Source organism: Malurus melanocephalus, unplaced genomic scaffold, assembly GCF_030028575.1.
Source record: "Malurus melanocephalus ecotype Western Australia unplaced genomic scaffold, MMel_1.1 scaffold_221, whole genome shotgun sequence".
NCBI lineage: Eukaryota > Metazoa > Chordata > Aves > Passeriformes > Maluridae > Malurus > Malurus melanocephalus.
This window is the reverse complement of record NW_026623453.1, coordinates 580,666-600,970: the sequence shown is the minus strand read 5'-3', so window position 1 is coordinate 600,970 and position 20,305 is coordinate 580,666. Positions and strand designations below refer to the sequence as shown.

Sequence of the window (20,305 nt, the reverse complement as noted above, 5' to 3'; positions counted from 1 at the left end):
ACCAACTTCTTCCTGCAAAGATTCATCTCAATTTCCACAGAAAGAGAAAAGATTGTAAAATCAATAAAATCATTGTGATCACAGCTAATCTAYTTAAAAGAAACACTTTTAGGCATTGTGCATCATTAACACAATGAGATAGGCCTGTGCTCACGGGCTGTGCTGCCAGTCAGACACCAACACAGCCACACAAACCCTCTGCTCTGYGAGTGTCTGACACGTGTTTACATGTGAACATTCATTAGCAGATTCGGTCAAGCAATTTACGCTTGATTAATTGATTATCCCATCGTGACAGCTCATTTTTTGAAATAGCTGCCAACCTRGGAAGGAGCAGGACTGTCAGACCAATGACAAAAGACATTGATGGACAAACACTGGACTTATTGAACAGCTGCTGGAGTGACAGACCAGCATCTACAGAATTTAATCAATGCCTCAAAGACATGGCGTTATAAAGACTGTTTATTTCTTTTCTGTGCATGTATGAATTGTTAATGCAATCAATGCATATTAGCTTCATTTGTTGTTCCGTTAAAACATAATATGAATTTTCCAAGTCAAGAGTTGCCTTAATRTCAGGTTTTGTACAGTGAAATTTATGAGTCCTTGCAGATTTATGAGTTTTTATTGATGCCTAGAAAGCCAAGCATAATTTTCTGAYTTTGTTTATTCCAGCATTACACAATTAGTAAGAGTAGACATTGAAGGACTTATTGAATAAATTAATTTCCTCAGCAGYATGTGCATTTTGAATTTTCTTGAGTTAAGTCAGAAAAAGTGGATGTKTCAGCACAAGGTAGCCAATAGCAACTGCACTGCAAGAGGATTTCAAACCAGAGAGTGCAAGGGAGAAGCTCTAAACCAGAGCAAATTACCCACAGACAGTACATGTTTTGGAACAGATCATCCCCTGCTTAAATGGTATGGAAGTCCATTGAATTATTAATAGACAAGTTTGGACCAATATTAATCTGCAGCAGATGTTTGACTAATGAATGATCTGAAAGAGCTTGAGTGTACTGTGAAATAATYACCTGATATTGCAGTGTACTGCTCACAGAGCTTGTTTCAGTCTTCCTTGTGCAGTAGAAACAACAATGCGGAAGTGAAAGTTTTCAGAAAAATCCTTTGGTTTTGGGAGTGTAAAGAAAGAAGAATCCCAAATCTTTAAATGATTGCAGCTTATAAGTGAAGTCAGAAGCAGCCTGATCTGCGAGCTAACCATGGGCAGGCATTATTTTGAGCCTTGATGGGACAAACATGCACAGAACTGCTCTTCTCACATCACCTACCTCTATTCCTCTCCCTCTTCAGCATCCTCCATCCTTGCACATTACACACACAGGGTGACAGGGCAGGACTGTGCTGAGGCACCAAAGTGGTTCTTTGGTGCTCKGGATCCCTTGTTACTGGGAAGCTGCCCAGGGAAACTGCTGAAGMTCACCTCTTTCCTGACAGCCCTGCCTGCAAACCTCAATCTGTTTTCCAAAAGYCAGTAGGAGTTATCACTGAATTCAGTTGCAATTTCCACTACCATTGCTATTGTCTTATGAATTCCAAGATTTCTTAAACTGATCCTGATGCTTCATGATTTCAGGAATGGGCTGTAGGAAAGAGTTCTCTACACATCTCACTTTTTGCATCATTGTGTCACACATTTCTGGGTGAAACCCTCAATTTTCAGTCTTCGTCTCCCATGAAGTTTTGACCATCATGGGCTGCTCTGGGCACGACTGGGATGCCACAAACAAATTCAGCTGGAGGACAAGGAGAGCCATCACACCATTTGTCTCCTGAATGATGAGAYTGTCTGGGAGAAAGACAATTTGATGAAGAGAAATTAAAAAGATTTGGCTTCTCAGCCAACATAAAAGGAGCTCTGTGAGAAATATGAGTGTTCCTGGATTAGGGCAGAACCTGTCTTTTACTACTGAGAATATTGAWGAACCTTTACCTGATAGCAGTTTATTCCAGAGCAATACTTTGCATTTTCTTCTAAACCATTGTGTACTGCTTGGTGCTGAAGGCAGGATATTTTAATGGATAGAATGGATGCTGATGTGAGCCACCATGGCAATTCCTATGCTCCTAATAACAGAGGCTGCTGTCATTTCAGTGACAATTAGCMGGCAAATCCTATTACAAGAATAAGATCACCTAATCCTCAACTCTGGTACATGCTCTTCACTACGATAGGTTTTTAATTATAAGACTTGTACAGGCTACAATACTTCATGCAAAAAATCCAGAAAATTCAGAAATTGTGTTAGACGACTCCAATCAAAAATTACAAGTTAGACGTCTGCTAATAATTTCAAAATTATTACTTCAACACTTTTAATTGGCTTAACTACTTTTCTGTGCTGGTTCAGAGTGGTAATGTAGGAGACCCAGCAAGGTCTGTAGTGTCACCAGCAGTTTTCCTCTGCTGCATTTTTAACTTGTTCACAAAGGTGGAAAGCAAGAAGAAGACACTCGGATAGAACCCACCAGGTACATTTTTCACTTGGTGTTTTTATTGGTTTCAAACTTGCTCCTCAAGTGCAGCAAAGAGAGAGGAACACAGCAGGTGTGAGTGCAGGAGCAGCTGGTTGCACGCTGGCTGTGCTGCCCTGAACAGCCCAATGTGTTCTCCAAGAGCCTTCTCCAGGCACTGCAGCTCTGCCCGTGAGGAACAGAGGGACAGTCCCTCAGCAATGAGGAGATTCAGGGCTTATTTAACACTAGGCACTCTTTGGCCTTCTTGTTTTGTTGGCTAATGTCTCTTCCTAACAAAAGGAGGGCTAACTCCCTGAAATAGGAAATCTGGCCAAAATAAGGTGAGTTCTGAGTGCCCTGTCCTTTCTGTTTACTTGAAAAATAGAACAATGACACGAAGGAGGGTAATACATTTTAGAAGAATCTCTTTCACTCTTGCACAAGCTGTCTTTGGACATGTGTAGTTGCACAATGAAGCTTGTGCTTTGCCCCATGCATCTAACTAGATCTTCTCTATGGGACTTTCTACYCTTCAATATCTGAGGTTTTGCTAAGTATTTAGCACTAGTATAAATGTGCTAACATAGTTTTACCAGTAGATGATGGATTCAGAGCTTTTTGTTGTTTTTGTTGYTCAAGGAAACGCCACCCAGCAGTCTACATACAGACCTTGACCCTGTAGGCAGAACTTAGGACTGAGTCAAGGCTGAGCCGTGACTTTTAGTCAGTGTAATATCACTAAGGATTCTCCATATCAATGCATTTTAAAATCTGTTCATTAYAATATCTGTTGCACAGAGCTAGGGTAACTGCTGTGACTCTCTGTTCCCATGATGTACATGCTATTCTTGGCCTTTTATTGTACTTAATATTACTCTGGATTAACTTAACTGTGAGTTGGAAGCTCAGGCTRGTGAAGGTCTACTGCCTTGGACTGATGTTCTTTCCAGTCAGCACAATTAAATATCAGTTACAGCAATGAAACACAGCAATGAACAATCCTTAAAAAGAAGATTGTTATAAYTTTTCACTGAAATGGATTTATTATTTTAGCGACCTACATTATTCATTTCCCTTTTTCTTCCCCAGAGCTCAGGATACACTAACTCAGTAGCTCTTTCAMTTTCAAATATCAGTATTCGGATTCTTTGTCATACTTTGTATTTTGTTATCCGAACACTCTAAATAGGTTCCTTTTCTCTTCCATGTTATCTTTAACATCTTTATAACAAAAGYGCTGCAAAGGCTATTGGAGAAAGATCAGTCTGTCTGACAACATCATTCTTTGCAGCATGGCAGATTTTGAATAGAGGCCACCAGCTCTGCAAGACGAAGTAGCATTTTCTTTGACAAAGGAGGATAAGCATCAGAGGTGTCTGGGGAAAACCTCTGATTCAAAGTGCTGCACTGTGAATATGAATTTTAACCAGAAATAAAAAAGCAGAGTATYGTGTTCAGTAATCTGAGTTCAACTCCATTGAAGCCCAGGGGCTGCAGGATCTGATAAGTGCTTGGGACACAATCCAAAGGAAGTCAATAGAAAAGTTATTACGGTCTTCAACAGTCTTGGAATAATTTTCTACAGCTATTTTTAAAGCACATGGAACTCCACCTGCTTTGGGAGACAACATAATCATTAAGAAAATTAGCTATTTATGTGTTTGAGTGGCTAAAGCAGTCCAAGGAAGATCCATGTGCTGAGTGCACAGGCTGAAAGCAGAGCTGTCACTGGAACCTGCTGAGACTGACCACTGGTGCTTTGGGGCCTTCCCAYTCTAACTCACCTGTAGGATTTCTGGGTACTGTCCCTCCCCAGTCCCACTCACTTCCATAGGGACTTGCACKGCTATCTGGGCAGACAGACAGTGGCTGAACAGAACTGCAGCTGAAAGGATGAGGTTGCACCAGCTGGAGCAGTGGCTACACTTGTCAGTTCTGCATCATTTTTTTTGGCAAAGCTGAATTTTAAACCAAACTAACCTTTCTAAGGCTTTGGTTATTTCCCCAGATATAACTTTCCCTTTCTGTAGTATCAGATATAGAAAGAAATGTTAGAAGAAAAGATCTGAAATATGTTTGTTTGCAGGAGGGTTAAAATGTGGTTGCTGTGAGCAGTTGGAGCACATCTAACAAGATCTGTACACAGCACTGCTCACTGCTGGGGTCATGGATGAGCAGCACGGGGAACCACAGGGAGGGGAAGAGAGCTCTGCTGCCTTAAAGACTCATCCTCAAAAGCTCTCTGAATAGTGACAAAGCAAATACAGCTTCTGAAAAACTGGGGCTGGGTTTTTTTCTTCCCTATAAAGCTGAGTGAGGCTGCAAAAAGGGCCATGAAGTGCAGGCACATCTACTGCTGACTGTGGTTCTGCACTGGCCCAGGGAGGAAAYGCAATTTTTCAGCTGGGTGTTTTTTTGTATCTGGTGTGGAGAACTCCTAATAGGTTGTACTTCAGTCTCCTTTTGGAAAAGTTATTTCTGGTTTACAGTTCTAACCAAATGCACAGCTTTAGATGCATTTCTGGTAAACATACTCTTTCAGCTGTGGCTTCAACCTCCATTAAGTCTGTGAGCTACTAAAATTATTCTGTGGACATACAGACATCTTGTTGAGGTTTGCTAGGTGTGAACTTACTTTTATTCCCTTTGTTTGAACCTTTTAAAAGCAATTCATGGACTTGAAAATGTAGTGTAGAATGGTTCCCATATACTTTACATACCAGTTTTCAGGCTGACCTGCCCGCCCCTCCTTAGAAGGTCCAAGCCATGGRGTCTGGCCTTGGCTCTTCCTCATGACAGAAACATTACCAGAGAAACAACTTGTGGATTGTCCCATTCTGTGTCTAAGAAACCTGCTTGGCCAGCTGCACCTGAGTTCCAATTTCCTATTTTCCAGGCGCCCCACAGCTGAGACACAGCCRTGGAGAAGATGGAAATGCAACCCAAATGCAGCTGTGCATTCAAGGAATGTTTGTCTTGTGAAATTCCTGACAAAGAATGGTTCAGTTTGCTAAATAAAAGAAACAGAGACGAATTCATACAACTAGGCTATGAAAAGACAGTCATTACATGCAACAGGTCTAATAAATGCTTTGTTTAGGGAGCAAAGTCCCAGAAAGCAGAATTGACTTTTCCCAAGGTAAGCCTCTAACACCACACACTTCCTTCATACAGAAGATGGTATCTTTGCTGCTATCAAGACCAGAGTTCTATGCCTGTTTCTGATTCCTCTAAATGACTACAAGAAGATAGCTTGCCTTGCTAATTGCTGCTGTTTTAGCAAATAGGGTTTCTGTTGGAATATGAATAATTAGCCCTTTGAAGGTTTTAACAGCAYCAGTGGTTGGTTGCTAAAACAACAGAAACAGAAACATTTAATTAATGAAYACTAAAATATTCAGAATTTTTGAAATGCTGTCTCAGCAGCTCTTTGTGAAACATCTTTCATTTTAATCACATGACTATGTGTTAGGGGTGGCATAGAAACTGTATTCAAAGTGGCTAAATGCTGTAAAAATGCCTATAAATCCACACACCCTTCTGAACTCAGTAGGAGTCAGCATTTGACTTGCAGTCCCTAATTTGAGGAATTTGAAATCTAATTAAGATTAAATTGCAACAAAAATATACGAAGATGAGAGGATGCAAGGATGCCTTCACTGTCTAAGGCAATAAACAGCAGGTGTGGTGGATGAGGGAGATGAAGGATGGCAGTGTGCCTGGGAGGAGACTGCAGGCAGCTTAGTTCTGCTCTYCAGGCCACTTCATGGGGATATTTATAAGTTTGAAGTTTTTTTTTCCCTACACAAAATATAAATAACTTAAAAATAGAGCRAGGCTGTGTTGCAGAACTCTCTTCCCAAAGGCCCCAGGAAAGGGGGCAGGAGGTGCCGAGCTGGCACCTCTGTGTGCTGAGAGTGCTGCTGCTGATCTGCTCAGGATCACTAAGGCAAAAAGGAAACTCTCCACACTTGAAAGGGACTGAGGTGATGGCACATSCAAGAATGATGTGAAGGGTAAATCAAGTACAATTCAGCCTTTGAAGCTGAAGGGGRAAATCAGGAAAATTCTCTTGTCTGTACTTTAGATTTCTGATTTCTAATCTGTGATTTCATGGAGGAAAGAAATTGTGTGACTGAAATTCTTTTAGGAACTGTGTCCTTGGCTTATTAATGTGCTTTATGTGTTGTCCAGTTGGAGGGGGGAGGGGCTGCACTTGTGCATAGGTGGTATTATTTTAGGAAATGTCTCAGTTAATTATTATCTACTGAAACTTTCTCTGACATGCAGCTTGATACTTCATGCAGAAAGAGGTAACTTCCATAGTTCATTAAATTTTGTTGTGGTGAACTTATCTCCACTGGGTCACAATTAAGAAGTGAAGCCAGTGCCTTTAGAGGAAAAGGCATAGAGTARTCAGAAAACACTGAATATATAATCTGAAGAGGAAAAATATGGTGTACAAATGTGTAGACATTAGGAGTGTGCTATATTTCAAGGGTTTGTATATGCACGGATAACATAATTATATCATTACTGTTCCTTAGACATATTYAGTGCTTTAAAAATTCAAGGTGTACTTTCTAATTTTGTTAACTAGTGTAAGGTAACTGTAGTAAATATGCATTTTCCTTCCTACTTCCCTTGTCTCCATTGTACCACCTCTGGGAGTTTCAGTCATACTGACTCTGGACCAATTGCCTATTGACATTCATTATAAAACTGCAGTACATTTTCTGTTATATTTTCATTAAATTAAAAATTTTTGGTTTAATAATGCTTTTTTTATTTTGCTTTTTAAAAAAAAATTAAAGTATCTAGCAGAACTAGTTTCTCTGAACATTTTCCTACAAAACCCCTACAAAGCTCCTTTTCATTAGATAATTTCAAATGTGAAGAATAGAAAAGAAAGTTGTCTCAGCTGGTGTTTCTCAGACCTTCTTGACCACCATTCTTCTGCTGCACATCTTTTTTACCTGTTTCTTTTCCACTTATGTGGGAGAGTTATGGGAGAGATCACTTGCCTTTTGTTCTTAAYGCTGATATTGCAACGGTTTGGTAAGGCCTGTTCATTTTGTTTTCCTCTTACAAGATATAAATAATCCCAAGAAGCTTTCTGCAGGTATTGCTGGAATACGCCCCTGGACCAGGCAGGGATGTGGCTGGTTTAACATGCAGGATTGAACACCTAGATCACCAGTGCAGAGGTGTTAAACAACACCTGACTTGGTACCTTCCCTTCACTAGTGGGAGAATGAGCAGCTCTTAAATGCAGAATAATTGAAATTTTAATTACGTAGTGATTTAAGGATGCCTCCTGTTTACAAGGTAGTATCATCTCTTGAGCTGAATGAAAAGGAGGGGCAGCTGTTAATTTAACAGCTTAGAGAAAAGCAGATGATTGGTTTCCACTGTTAGTACTGGCTGTTCACAGTATCCAAATGAACTYGGTGGCTGAGGTGCTGATCGTTTGTTTTGATCATGTGAATGGTATCCCAGCCCTGTTTATGTTCTCAACACAGTCTTTAGCATGAGTTTTAAACGATTAGAGTGAACTACATGCATAAAGTCCCAATGACTACAGAATTGCTTTGCTATGGCATAAAATTCCTGGTGCCTACCTACAGGTGGGTATATTGACTTTTGTGACTATTTGAACAGACACCTTATCACTTGTTTACAGTGGAGTAGTGAGAGGAGTTTGTTTTCCTGTATGAGATAAGCATCATCTTGTTTTCCTGAGCAGCTGCACACACAATTAGGAGGGCCCAATTAAAGCKGCATTCAGTTCACACAGAGTGGCAGTGATTGCTGCCTGTAATTTCTCCTGTGGTTTGCCTTACAGGAATTAAGTTGTGCAGGACTTCATTAACAAATGAAGGCAAGTCAAACAAGTAAAAAAATAAAAACAAAAGTGCAACAAGCTGGTRGATAGGATTTGGACCTTGTGCACTACCTACAGCTTGGGACAAGGACCTGTCCCCCCACCCCTCTCAAGTAGCCACTAGGCAAGAGACCASTTTCTTCTGATTAGGTTGTGCTTTCTGTCCTCCTGGCCACAAGAATTAGGGCTTGTGTGTGTCCTCTGTTTCCACATCAGCCACTCTGACTGCAGTGGGTGCAGGCCATCCAAATTTACTCCTGTAAATTCAGGCCTGAAGTAATTCTAAAGCCATTACACCTTTGCTTGTCCCAAGCRTTACCTGTGCCAGGATTACAGGAAGCCCAGCAGCGCCAGATTAGGAGGAGAAAGGTAAATGAATTAGAATGCAAAAGGAACAGGGCAGTGGAGCACAGGTGCCCTGTTGAAGGATGAGGAATTTCATTCTCACCGTGCCTTTTGTGCCCCCTGAGGCTGTTCAGTACCAGGTCCATGCAGCTCTGTGTGCACACACCTCCTCTGTGGCACAGCAGGGTTCCAGCATTTAGGGATACCCTAAGTCTGCAAACACATCTCTTGGCTAATGTGTCATGAGAAGCAAAGCACCAAACATACTTTCCTTTAAAGAGTTGTGTGAGAAAATGTGTGGTTTCCAACTAAATACAGGAAGAGAAGATCCAAACACCACCTCCATTTCTGTAGGTATGGAGAGTGATTCTGAAGAAAAGAGGGAAAGGGCATCTCTCATTTGTCCTGATGTGCCAAAGTGGCAGTGCAGGAACAGCCTGGTTGGAGCATTTTGACCCTKAATCACCACCACAACCACTTCTGAAGTGGCTCAGACCAAAAAGTAACAAGATGGGACTTTATTTCACAAGATGCACGATATTCTGACCCTTGGGGAGCAGAGCCCTTGAGGCATCGGAGCAGAGTCATCAGCTGAGCCCCTCAGTGGATAGGGAAGAGGTTTTTGCACTACTCTGTAAGATAGTGTCTTGTAGGAGAGGGCCTGTAGAGAATAAGATTAAAATCAGTTAACCACTTTGTGTATCAAGTGGTGACAGACCCCAAACCACTCATTTATTTTAAAAACATACARATTATTTGTTTGGAGAAAATTATAAAGATGTCCTCAAGAATATGCTCTTGTGTAGAGCCTACACAAGATAAATTWTTGGGTTTTTTTGCTCTCTTGACTGATGCTAAAGCAGTAAACTGACAGTTTTGATGGTGATACACAAAGAAAGCCATAATAGGGAAGAAAGCCACCTTTAAGGTCCACTAGAATTATGAAAGGAAAATTAATGTTTACTAAATGAAAAAGGATGACATTGCTAGAGRGGAAGTTTTGGTTAAGCTTCTCAGGGAACATTAATAACTTTCAGAAATGGAAACATATATTATAAAACATGTTTAAAATGGCATAAAGTGAAGAAAATGCAGAAAGTAYTTTAAACTGACTTAAGCTTTTCAATATGTTATTATGCTTAAAAAGTCATGCAAATTGAGTGATAGCTGGCATATGGAAGGAGGCTTTCTAGTTTGATTTTCTATGAAAACTTGAATACAGTCTTATATTTAGAATAAATGTTTTGAGGGGAAATGAAAGTCTGCTGATCAGCTTCTACACATTTCTGTAATGCTTCTGCAGATTTCCAGGGGAACCTTAGAAGCATCCAGGCTCATTCCCTGGGAATATACTTTCAGAAAGCTGCCACTCTGAGAGTCCTCTGACAAAGTGCAGCCGAGTTTTGTCTGTGATATGTTGCCAAACACCATAAATGAATGCAGCTCTGAGATGGCAGGTCACTTTTTATTTTGCCAGACACAACAAAGAAGTGTCAACCTCTGACAGTTTTTAAAACTAAGCTTTAAAGGAAATATCAAAACTTCTCTTTTATTTTTTTTAAGCAGTCATATCAGAGAAGAAATATAGAAAGAGAGAGGATAGGGAAATCTGCGGCAGTGAAAGCTGCCCTACAGGAGTGAGTCAGCACTACATCACTCTGGTTTTACGCTGATAAATACATTTGGGATTAGGTGACATGGTCTTTATGCCATCAAATAAATGGGCAGTGGATCTGGTTCAGTCATCTGCTCTGTGCGTGCACCACTGCAGTGGGATGACAACTGCTGCTGGTAATGCACTGGATTTGGTGATAATATTGTAGTTAATAGGGTTTGGTCTTGCATTTTTGTTGTGGGATCTAAAAGTCCATAGGTACCGTGAATCCTCTGCAGAGAATTCCCTTTACAAGAGGAAATGGAAACACTCAGTGGGTGAATTGCCTGTTGTGGCACRACACAGCATGATCTATGAGCAGTAGGGCAAGGCAGAAACAAATCACAGCAGCTTTGCATCCCAGTTCCACAGCCTTCACACCTCAGTGCTCTGACTCCTGCCAGAACTCGAAGGGAGTTCCTGATGGACAGGAAGTATTGGTCAAATAAATGCTGGTGTGCTATGCTACAATGCAAGAACTGTATTTGTTTCACTGGGCTTTAGGCTGAAGAATGTTGACAGAAACTGAAAAAAAAAAGAAAGAAAAKAAACAAAAAATGGTGCCTTCTCAATACCATGTAATAAATAAACGCTGCATTTTCCATTAGACTGCCACAGTCTTATGGCATAGTCATGGAAGCAGGGAGAAAGTTGTAGGAGGCAATCTGTGTCTAGTACTTGTGAGAAAACAGCTTATTTGTGATTGCTTTCAGGACTAGACTGCATTTCTTTTGCACTGGCAGTATGCTGTAGGGTTTCCTTTGAAACAATGTGGCCAGTGTTTGATTCCCTATAGCAGTAGGCTTGATGCCTTAGGATTTTTAGTTTTTATATTTTCATGCATCTGTATTCTTGTACTTCTCTACTACAGCACTAAAAACTGCTGTTCCCCCATCTTTAGACAAAACAATTCCTCTCTGAGCCTGAACCCAAGGACACCTCACTGCCTCAGAGGCCCAAAATATGTAAACAACAGCGAGTTGGGGGGGGAGCGAGTTTGGGGTGGTTGACATCATCACCTGTAAAGATCATTGGAGAATTAAGACCCAATATGTTGATAAGGCAGAACTTATAAAAGGTGAAGATCTCGTGACCTGGTGTCCATTTTGGGTGTAGCCTCAGGAGGAGGCTTTGTCTGCCCGAATGTACCAGTAAGCTTCTTAGGCCTCTATTAAAGTAGTCTATTCTCATTCTCTTAAGTATGTCTGGCCTCTGTTTCAGATTAGCCTGATTGATAAGGCATCAGGCTGAGGAAGTAATTGCCAGCACATCTTTCCAATGTGAAAAATGACCAGGTTCACATTTGCAGTCTAAACAACAACTGTTTCAAGCAGCAGAAAAGGGAATATCATACTCGTAGGACCACATTTCCCTACTCAGTGCCTTGCCTTTGCAGACAAGGAAATAGATCTTTCTCTTTTCATCCCAAGAACTGCAGACTGTTGGGCACCAGTCCGCTAAAGTTCTGCTAAAGAGGACTCAGAGTATGTGACTGTAGAAGGCTCATCCACTCTTGAGTTCATGGAACTATCCTCACACACGTAACACATGTTTCTTCTGTCTCAAAAGAGCATCAGCAAGCCCCCTCACCTCTGCTACAGTCACCAGATTCTTTGCTCATAATTTCTGCTAATTCTGTCCATTGAGAAGCAGATTAAATGGTTTCTAGCTTATAAAGAGTAGTAAGTTGCAAATTGCAGGAAAATTACTTCTGAAATTATTTATCAATGCTAGCGATCTAAAAATGATCTGAGCAAAACTCTGCAACTTATATAATTYKAAGTTGTGAAGTAGGTATGTTTATTGCAGCGCTGGGTGTGTGGGAGRTACTYCTCAAAGCCGCGCAMACCCCAGCACAGTATTGGTATATATCAGGTTACAYGTTACACATTCACCGAGTTTCGCAATTCGCCCATACATATTCATGACCAATCCCTGCTTCGTATYATAATGAGTTTAAAAGTCATTTCCATGTGGTCATGCCTGCACAGTGTTATCTGGTAGTGGGCTCCGGGGTYCCGGGAGGAAGTAAAATACTCATCCTCTTGTCTTGAACTTTTCACYTTTCTGTCTTGCGCATGCTCTCTGAGTCCCYGGCCCAAGTCCAAACAACAGCTCTGGTTTTAGCCAGTGTAGGGGTTCCATGMACACARGCTGGGTCACAGTCCCCGCTTTTGTCAATAATCTTTTACTTCTCATTCTGCTTTGATRAACACAATCAATGTTAAGTATGCAATATACACTGTCTAGCAAGCAGTTAGTGATATATACTGTTTAGCAAGCAGTTTCTAACAAGTTACCCTGTAACTTCTAACTTCCTTGCATCACTAGTTCATTTTCAACTGTATTTATAGGAAGGTTCCRTTCTGGCAAACAAACAGTGCATTGYGCACTAGGACTGTTATGGAAATGMACAGTGAGCATGGAGATGTGCATAGGAGTGTAGTTTGTGAATACCAAGGTGTGTGCTCTGAATAAGTAACTTTCAGTGGAGTTTAATGTTGGTATTTGCTTTAAGGCTGCTGCAATATGCTGTGGCTCCCTTGTGCTGTCAGGGACAGCAGCATCCGTGTGCCAGCCCTTCCCTGCATCTCTCCTTCCTYCYTCTCCTCTCCTTCACACCCYCAGTAAAGCMGAAAATAAAGCAGATGACRGAATAATGTTAGAAACTGGTCAATGAGGTAAGGATGGTAATCACYGCAGAATCTCAGTCAGATGTGTTTCAGGCTTGGTTATATTCATATTTGACTTTCAGATTCTGATACAGAGTGCAAAGCCATTTCTATTCTACTTCCTGTTTTTACCCTTTTGGAGTTTTTACAGTATGGATCCTTTGAGATATATTTTCCACCTTTTCTCAGATCCCAGAAGAGCATGTGACCATACATAATAATCTTAAAAGTTCTAACTGAAAATTCTTACAGGTTTGTAAGATAAATAACCATATGCCAAAAATGCAATAACCATATGCCAAAAATGCAATAACCTTTTTCCTCCCCAGACTTATGTAGAAGATTACTAATACTTTCTCTAGTTTTTATGAGGCAAAATCTCCTACTAAGCAAGTAAATGCCATTTTAGAATATCCCATCTCTTCTAATTAAAGTCCACAGAGCAAACAGTAAACTATCCAKCCATGGGGATTGTAGCACAGCTGTTTACTGTGCCCCTGGTGCTCATGACCTCACCTGRTCACTGCTATTCATGACCACAGTCCTGTCTCCAGCCCATGGACTGGCTGCTCTGTGGCTCAGAAACTTCTKGTGTTTGAAATCCACCTGGGATCCRTCAGGATGGGCTGTGTCCTTTGACTCTTCTCTTAGTGATGTTGTTTGTCCATCCAAGCTGCTCTCTCTTGCATCACCCAGCTGCAGTTCTCACAGCCCGAGTTCTCAGTGAGCTTGTGAGCTGCAGTGGTCATGGCTGAGCCGGAGAAGGGCTCAGGGTCTCCCACTTGCAGACCCTGATWCAGAGGGAGCACACTCCTATGCTGCAGAAGCCTCCTGCTATCACAGACTGGACAGGACCCTTCTCTTTTGTGATTCCAGGACAAACACAGCAGTGGAGTGGCTACACATTTTGTTACTGTAAAGTTTTCTTTTCATGTTTARTATCTTGTCACAGACAGGAGATTTATGCATTCATAAGTCATTAGYATTAGGATGGGGATTTATGTATTAAATTTTTCTTGGGCACCATGTGAAAATGTGCTTGACTTTTAGAWCAAACCCTTTAGTGTATCTGTTTAAGAATAATGGTATGATTACAGTGGAAGGCAAATGTTRTAWCATAAAATCATAGAGTCACAGAATRGTTTGGGTTGGAAGGGACTTTGAAGATCATCCAGTTCCAACTCCACTGGCCTGGGCAGGGTTCACCTTTCCCTAGTTCAGATTGTTCAAAGCCCCATCCAGTCTGGTCTTGAATAATACTGGGGTGGAGCACCCACAGCTTATCTGAGCAACCTGTGCCAAGGCCTCACAGGGAAGAATTTCTTCTTTGCATCTGATCCAAGTTCACCCTCTTTCAGTTTAAAGCCATTCCCCCTTGTCCTGTCCCTCCATCCCTTGTCCCCAGTCCCTCTCCAGCTCTCCAGGAGCCCCTTTAGGCTCTGGAAGGGGCTCTGAGCTCTCCCTGGATCCTTCTCCTCTCCAGGTGAGCACCCCCAGCTCTCCCAGCCTGTCTCCAGAGGGGCTCCAGCCCAGCAGWAGCTCCGGGGTCTCCTCTGGTCTCTCTCCAGCAGCTCCAGGCCCTSCTGATGCTGTTCCCAGGGCTGGGGCAGCTCTGCAGGTGGGGTCTCACCTGGGTGGGTCAGAGGGGCAGAACCCCCTGCCCTGCCCAGGACACAGGTCCTGTTCTGTGTTGCCAGCACACATGGGGAGGTCATGCTGACCTTCTGAGCCACCAACACCCCCAAGTCCTTCTCTTGCTCACAATCCACTCTCTGCCCAGAGAGTATTTGTGCTTCAGTGCGTGTACAGGGGGTATATATAATTTTGCAGAGAGAATTATTAAAATAACTCTGTGTTCSTGTATGGGGTAGGACTATCACTCATACCACTTCTCAGCCCACACCCTCATTTTATGCTATCCCTAGAAAGAGCAYCCTTCATAGATGCCAAGAAAACAACTGTCCTAAGTGAAGTTATTGTCTGTTTAATGACCACAGGAATATCTRCTGAATTTAATATATTGCCTTGGGACATGTGTTCTGCCCACCCCAATGGCTGTCTTAAATATATCTGCTCAGAGTGATGTGTGTTATATAAATAARACTACACAGACTGCATGTTTCTCAATCAGCAAAAAAGGCCATACACCCACTATCCCAGGCACAAGTACTTCGTAAGCATTGGGTTCCAACAGAWAATCAAGGTTTATATGCTCACAGAAGCCAACAGGATGGGATTTTTTCACTTGAAAGATCAGAAGAAAATTGTAACTAATGTTGTGGAAAATTACTTTGATATTGCTTTCTCAGTACAGCATCACGATTAGGTAGCAATGTGAAGCACAAGGAAAGAATAAATGAATAGTAACAAATCAACACAAACAGCTACTGTCAGGAGTACTTTGCTCAGTGAAAGTAATGTAAGCATTACTTAAAGTTTTATGACTGTGGGTTTTATACTGGTTTAAGTAGTACATTAAGGTCTCACCGTCATGCTTGCTAGGACTAAAACAATCAAGAACAATTCCCGAAACAGACACATAAAACTAAAGTACCAAAGTATTTTTATTAATCTTGTTTCATAAGTTGTACTACCTTAAATTAGAGATGACTGAACATACTAACAATGAGAAATGCCCTTTTGGACAATGCAAAATCCTATGCTTTTTGGTGGAAAATGAACATTACCAGCTTCTCTCCAGCCCTGCTGATGAGATTTCAGTGTCTGGCAAATGTGTTTTACTACACAGGAAATACAAAAGCAAAGGCTAATCCAGTAAAGCTTTGCCATGCAGAATCTGTTGTCCTAAGTAGCTTAATGATACGTTCATTTGTTCAATTCTCTCTCTCGAGCAATCAGGCAAGCAAATTATAGCAATAGCCCATCTTCATTAGAACCAAGCCCCTTTATGGAGAAACACTCTCAGCAGAGAAAAGCAAGGAGCCTTCTCAGCACACCCAAAATGTCACCTGTGATTGGCAGGTTTTGACAGGAGACTGTCTAGGAAGGAAACATGCCAACCTCTTTTTTAAATGAAATGAATGGATATTTTTTCCTGTGTTCTTTAAGCCATCTAATATGGTATGATTTTCAATAGTGGATATGAGGAGTTTTGGAGTCCACTGGGAGTTGAAAGCACTTAACACAGATGAAAATCAGCCAAACAGAAATAGGAGTAATTGTATTGAGCACCTTTTACTCAAGGGTACAGTCTGGTTCCTATTAACATAAACAGTAATTGAATGTGAGAATTGAGGAATTGATTACACACCTCYGGCAGTAACAGCATCATTGGCATGKTCATGTTTTAGGTATCCACAGCAATTGAGCACATTATAGAGTGGGTTTCCCTGCCAGGGGTAGGAGCTCTGTTCAAACTTGCTCTTATTTAAATATGCATGCGTGTCCCCTTCTCCAATTATACTGCTCTCAAAAATCACTTTCCAGCGTACTACGATCAGCAGTCAGCATTCAAGAGATTTGTGGCAGAGAACAGATCAAGATGAGAGACCAATAACGAACAAAGTTGAAAAGAAATTGCATTGGTTTTKAGACAACACTAGAAAATCTTCTCTTTCAGGAGCAAAGAATTAACTTTTCAATGTAAAGTTACACATTCTTAGATGCATSAGAGTACTGCCTGCATTTACTGTCCATACACTTCACCCCTCACCCTACTGTTCAGTTTCAGCTGAATATGGCCAATACCTCTGGTTTTAATCTATAAAGTCTTTTGCATCTAAGCATACAAAAATTAATTGCAAAAACATTGACAGGATCAATTAATTCTCTGCTTTGCACAACACTGAAGATTCATTACTTCTATAGTTTCAGCTGACTGGCTGCTTTCAAAATTGGTGTGTGTGCAGTTGGATGAAATAAAACATATTAAAGTACAGATTGTTTAGTGACATGGAAACAAGCACTTAACAAACCCCAAACCAGAAATTAGCAATTAATGTAATTATTTAAGAGTTCCCTCTGTTACAGTCAGCTCATTTTAAAATCTTAGTAATGATTTTAAATAGACAAAGTTGTGTTTGCTATATAGGGAAGTTGTCAAATGAATAGACTTTTCATGAAGCATTTTGTTTAGTCAAGGGACAATTTCAGTGCATACATGAGCAAACACAGGGACTGAACCCACCCCAGCACACAGTGGCATTATCCTGAACCAGAGTAACTGCCCTGGCATTTGTCTAGGCCCTACAGCAGCCTTCATTACAGCCATAAGCAAAGAGTAAAGTACTCTAAGTAAATCGAGAGATCTTGCCCCTTTCATACTTTCTGTGTGCCTCCCTTTAAAAGGAAACTACTCTTTCAGCCCACAATCTTCTAGTTGTCCCATTGCTGTGGTCTTCAAGGTTCTTCACAGTTTCAAGTTAGTGCAGGAAGACAGCATGCATCTGAATAGTAGCTATGAAAGGTTTAATTGAAGTTAAGCAAATGAAATGAATGCACCCTGAAGTATTTCACGTTTCTGGTGTGACTCATTCATACATCTCCTATTTTGCATCTCATGGCACACTGAATGCCATATGCAAGCAAAGGTAAATTCAGGTGTGCATTTCCAGGAATAGAACTTTGGCAAAATCTCTCACTTTCACATTTGTAATGATATAGTTGGTAACAGGACTTGGTCTCAACTTTAGCAGAAACCTAACTCCACCCAGCTGGACCCTATGCAATTGGCAAAAGTCCCTGTATAATCAATCACTTAATTGGTTCTTTGAACAGCTTTTTCAGCAAATGTCTTTTTTAAAAAAGAAATTGATAACTACTTTCAAGATAGCCTTCATTAAGAATGACACACTTCTTTTGAGACATCGTCTGTGAAATAAGTAAAAYGCGTTGAGAATATAAGTACAAAATATTGACCATGATAGGGCAAGTGATTCAAACAGAAATAGGAATGCTAACCTGGTGTCTGCTGATGAACTATTTCTTCTGGATCCTGCAGGTGAATGAAGACAACAAGCCCAACTGCTCCAAACAGCAAGATGAAGGAGAACATACATGTCAGCCTCATAATTACTCTTCTCAGATCAGTCCGGTTCTGAGCCAGGAAAAGAACTGCATGTGATCTCCAGAACACTCTTCAGTCATAGTCTCATCCTCTCATCCAGAAGTCTGGTGTAATATGTCTACAAGAAGTAAAAAACCAAACCCCTAAAACTTAGCATATAGGRCATTTACTTTTACAATGCAGATTAGTAAATTTAAGTTCTCATTCAGACCAAATAACTGACYTCTCTACTATTTCTTTTGTACAGTTGATTGTAACCATGCAGTCTATTTCTGCTCCACCAGTTTGTCTTTAATTTTATGTTTTTGTTTTTAACCTGTTGAAAAGACAATGYAGTACATAGTTAAAAACTGCATTTTGGGAAAAATGGCCAAACCATGACTGCAGTTTTCAGAGAAATACCTCTCAATAGTTTGTTTTCTTCAAGARAAGGATGTGTCACTTTTTATTTTTATTTCTCACTGATTGAACTATAYGAAAACCATGAAAGGAGATAACGTGCAGGGAACAATCATGAAAGCTGCACCTTCATGCCCAACACAGAACTGGCAGTTGCTGCTTCACTTTTGAGGAAAACAGTCACACTCAAACYGAGCACCACAGGGCACCCATTGAAGAAGCTCTGCAGACAAATGGATTTCCAAGGGAAATCCTGATCACAGTGCTTGGATCCCCTCTTGCTGGCTGGCAGGAAACACGAGCAGGAGTGTGGGCAGAAAGCAGGAGCTGCTGGCACAGCTGTCTCTGCTCCCCTGGCAGCTCCCAGCGAGGTTCTGGGTCAGTTCTGCAAACCCTCCCTGCTGCTGCCGGAGCATGGGCCTGTTTGTGTCCTTCCAAACCCCACACTAAGCACAGCCCTGCAGCTCTGAGCCTGTCAATTGTCCTGCTGGAACCARCATCTGGCCTCCTACAATACCAAGAAGTGAAAAAGTGAAGTAGTGGGAACCAGTGAGGAACGCTATTACCAGGCCCACACAGCTTTATTAATTGAAATAAATGCTTCTGCCACAGAGCTATGTCAATCCTGCATTTGTCAGTAGCATAAGGAAAGGTGCACTAGGGCACAGGTAGTAGAACTGRTTCCCAAAACGTAACCAGATTTCTTAGCAGCAAATTATTGAACACAAGAGCTCAGCTGGAGATCAACAACAGGCCCTTAGCTTTTCCCATATTTTTTATTGCAAATTGATCTAAAGGGAAGTTTTTGAAACTGGTCTTTGTTTACAAAGGAGATTTTAACTACAGAAACTCTGTGTAACATCAGTTTGCAGGTAGGATGGCTTGTGGAGAGATAATGATTCAAAGTAGGTATATCAGGAAAAGTCCTTAGAGATTTGTTCTTAATGTGCCTGGAATATCTGATGTTGGGTATCTTGTATGTTTTTCATGGTTTCCTTAGCAAGTTTTAAATTTTCTGCAGTGTACTGGCATTCTAAATTTCTAAAATGCATCAGAAAAGAGCATGAGCTGTGCAAGACTAAGTCATTAATGAAGTCATTCTGTGCCTCTGACTGATAAGGTTGTTAAGGTTATTTAGTGACAACTGTATTTATTCAGTGTGTAAAGCAGCCAGAGCTCCAGGCCAGGAACACTGGGGGATGCTTATACCTTAAATGAATGCACATCACTAAGTTCTCTTGATGCATAAACAAATTCAGCTTTAATCTCTGTTCAAATTATGGCAGACAGCGATTGCATAATTTTTTATTTCACCTTAAACCTTTCTTACTCCTCTAAAAGTAAAACTAAAAGAAAATGTCACCAGGTTTTTCAGCACTAGCAAAGCCAGGTTGTTCTAAGTGCCTGTGCAGGTCCATCTGTGCCTGTTGTGTGCACGTGTATTTAGTACGGATGGACATTTGCATTTACTACACATATTTACTTTCAAATACCCATGCCAACTCCAAAGCCCTAGGGGAGTCAGATTAGCCTTCATATCAACTGTGTTACAGTTCCAACCACTGCTGTTATGAGCAAACAGAGAACACAACCCACCCTCTCTCTGCTTCACTACAGTATTTGCTTGGCTACATAGGCAGSGGTTTGGATAAATGGGCACTTCCAACCAAATCCAACTGTGGCAAGGCTGGTACAACACCAAACTGCCACCATCATTTTGTAAATCTGCCCAGTCAGAGCTTTCTAACAATTGTATTTGTTTTTCTAACKTAAAGGTTTTTCTTTTTGTCACCTGTTTATGCTCTCTGCATGCCCATGGGGAAGAGGAAGCTTTGCAGGACAGG

The 20,305-nt window shown here is 41.1% G+C and overlaps 1 protein-coding gene across 4 annotated transcripts in view; it reads right to left on the bottom strand.

The window, feature by feature from the left end:
• CHST8 (carbohydrate sulfotransferase 8) overlaps positions 1 to 20,305 on the bottom strand; it is a 184,491-nt gene that overhangs the window by 124,427 nt on the left and 39,759 nt on the right. For 2 of the 4 annotated variants that reach the window (XR_008965858.1, XR_008965859.1), the window contains exon 1: positions 17,957 to 18,021. Coding sequence is in view for 2 of the 4 variants with exons in the window: in XM_057374286.1 (XP_057230269.1) it covers positions 17,957 to 18,065 (109 nt within the window). In the remaining 2 variants the exon portion in view is untranslated. Of the gene's footprint in view, positions 1 to 17,956; positions 18,181 to 20,305 lie in introns of those variants that run through there. The other 2 variants (XM_057374286.1, XM_057374288.1) reach the window with 1 other exon arrangement.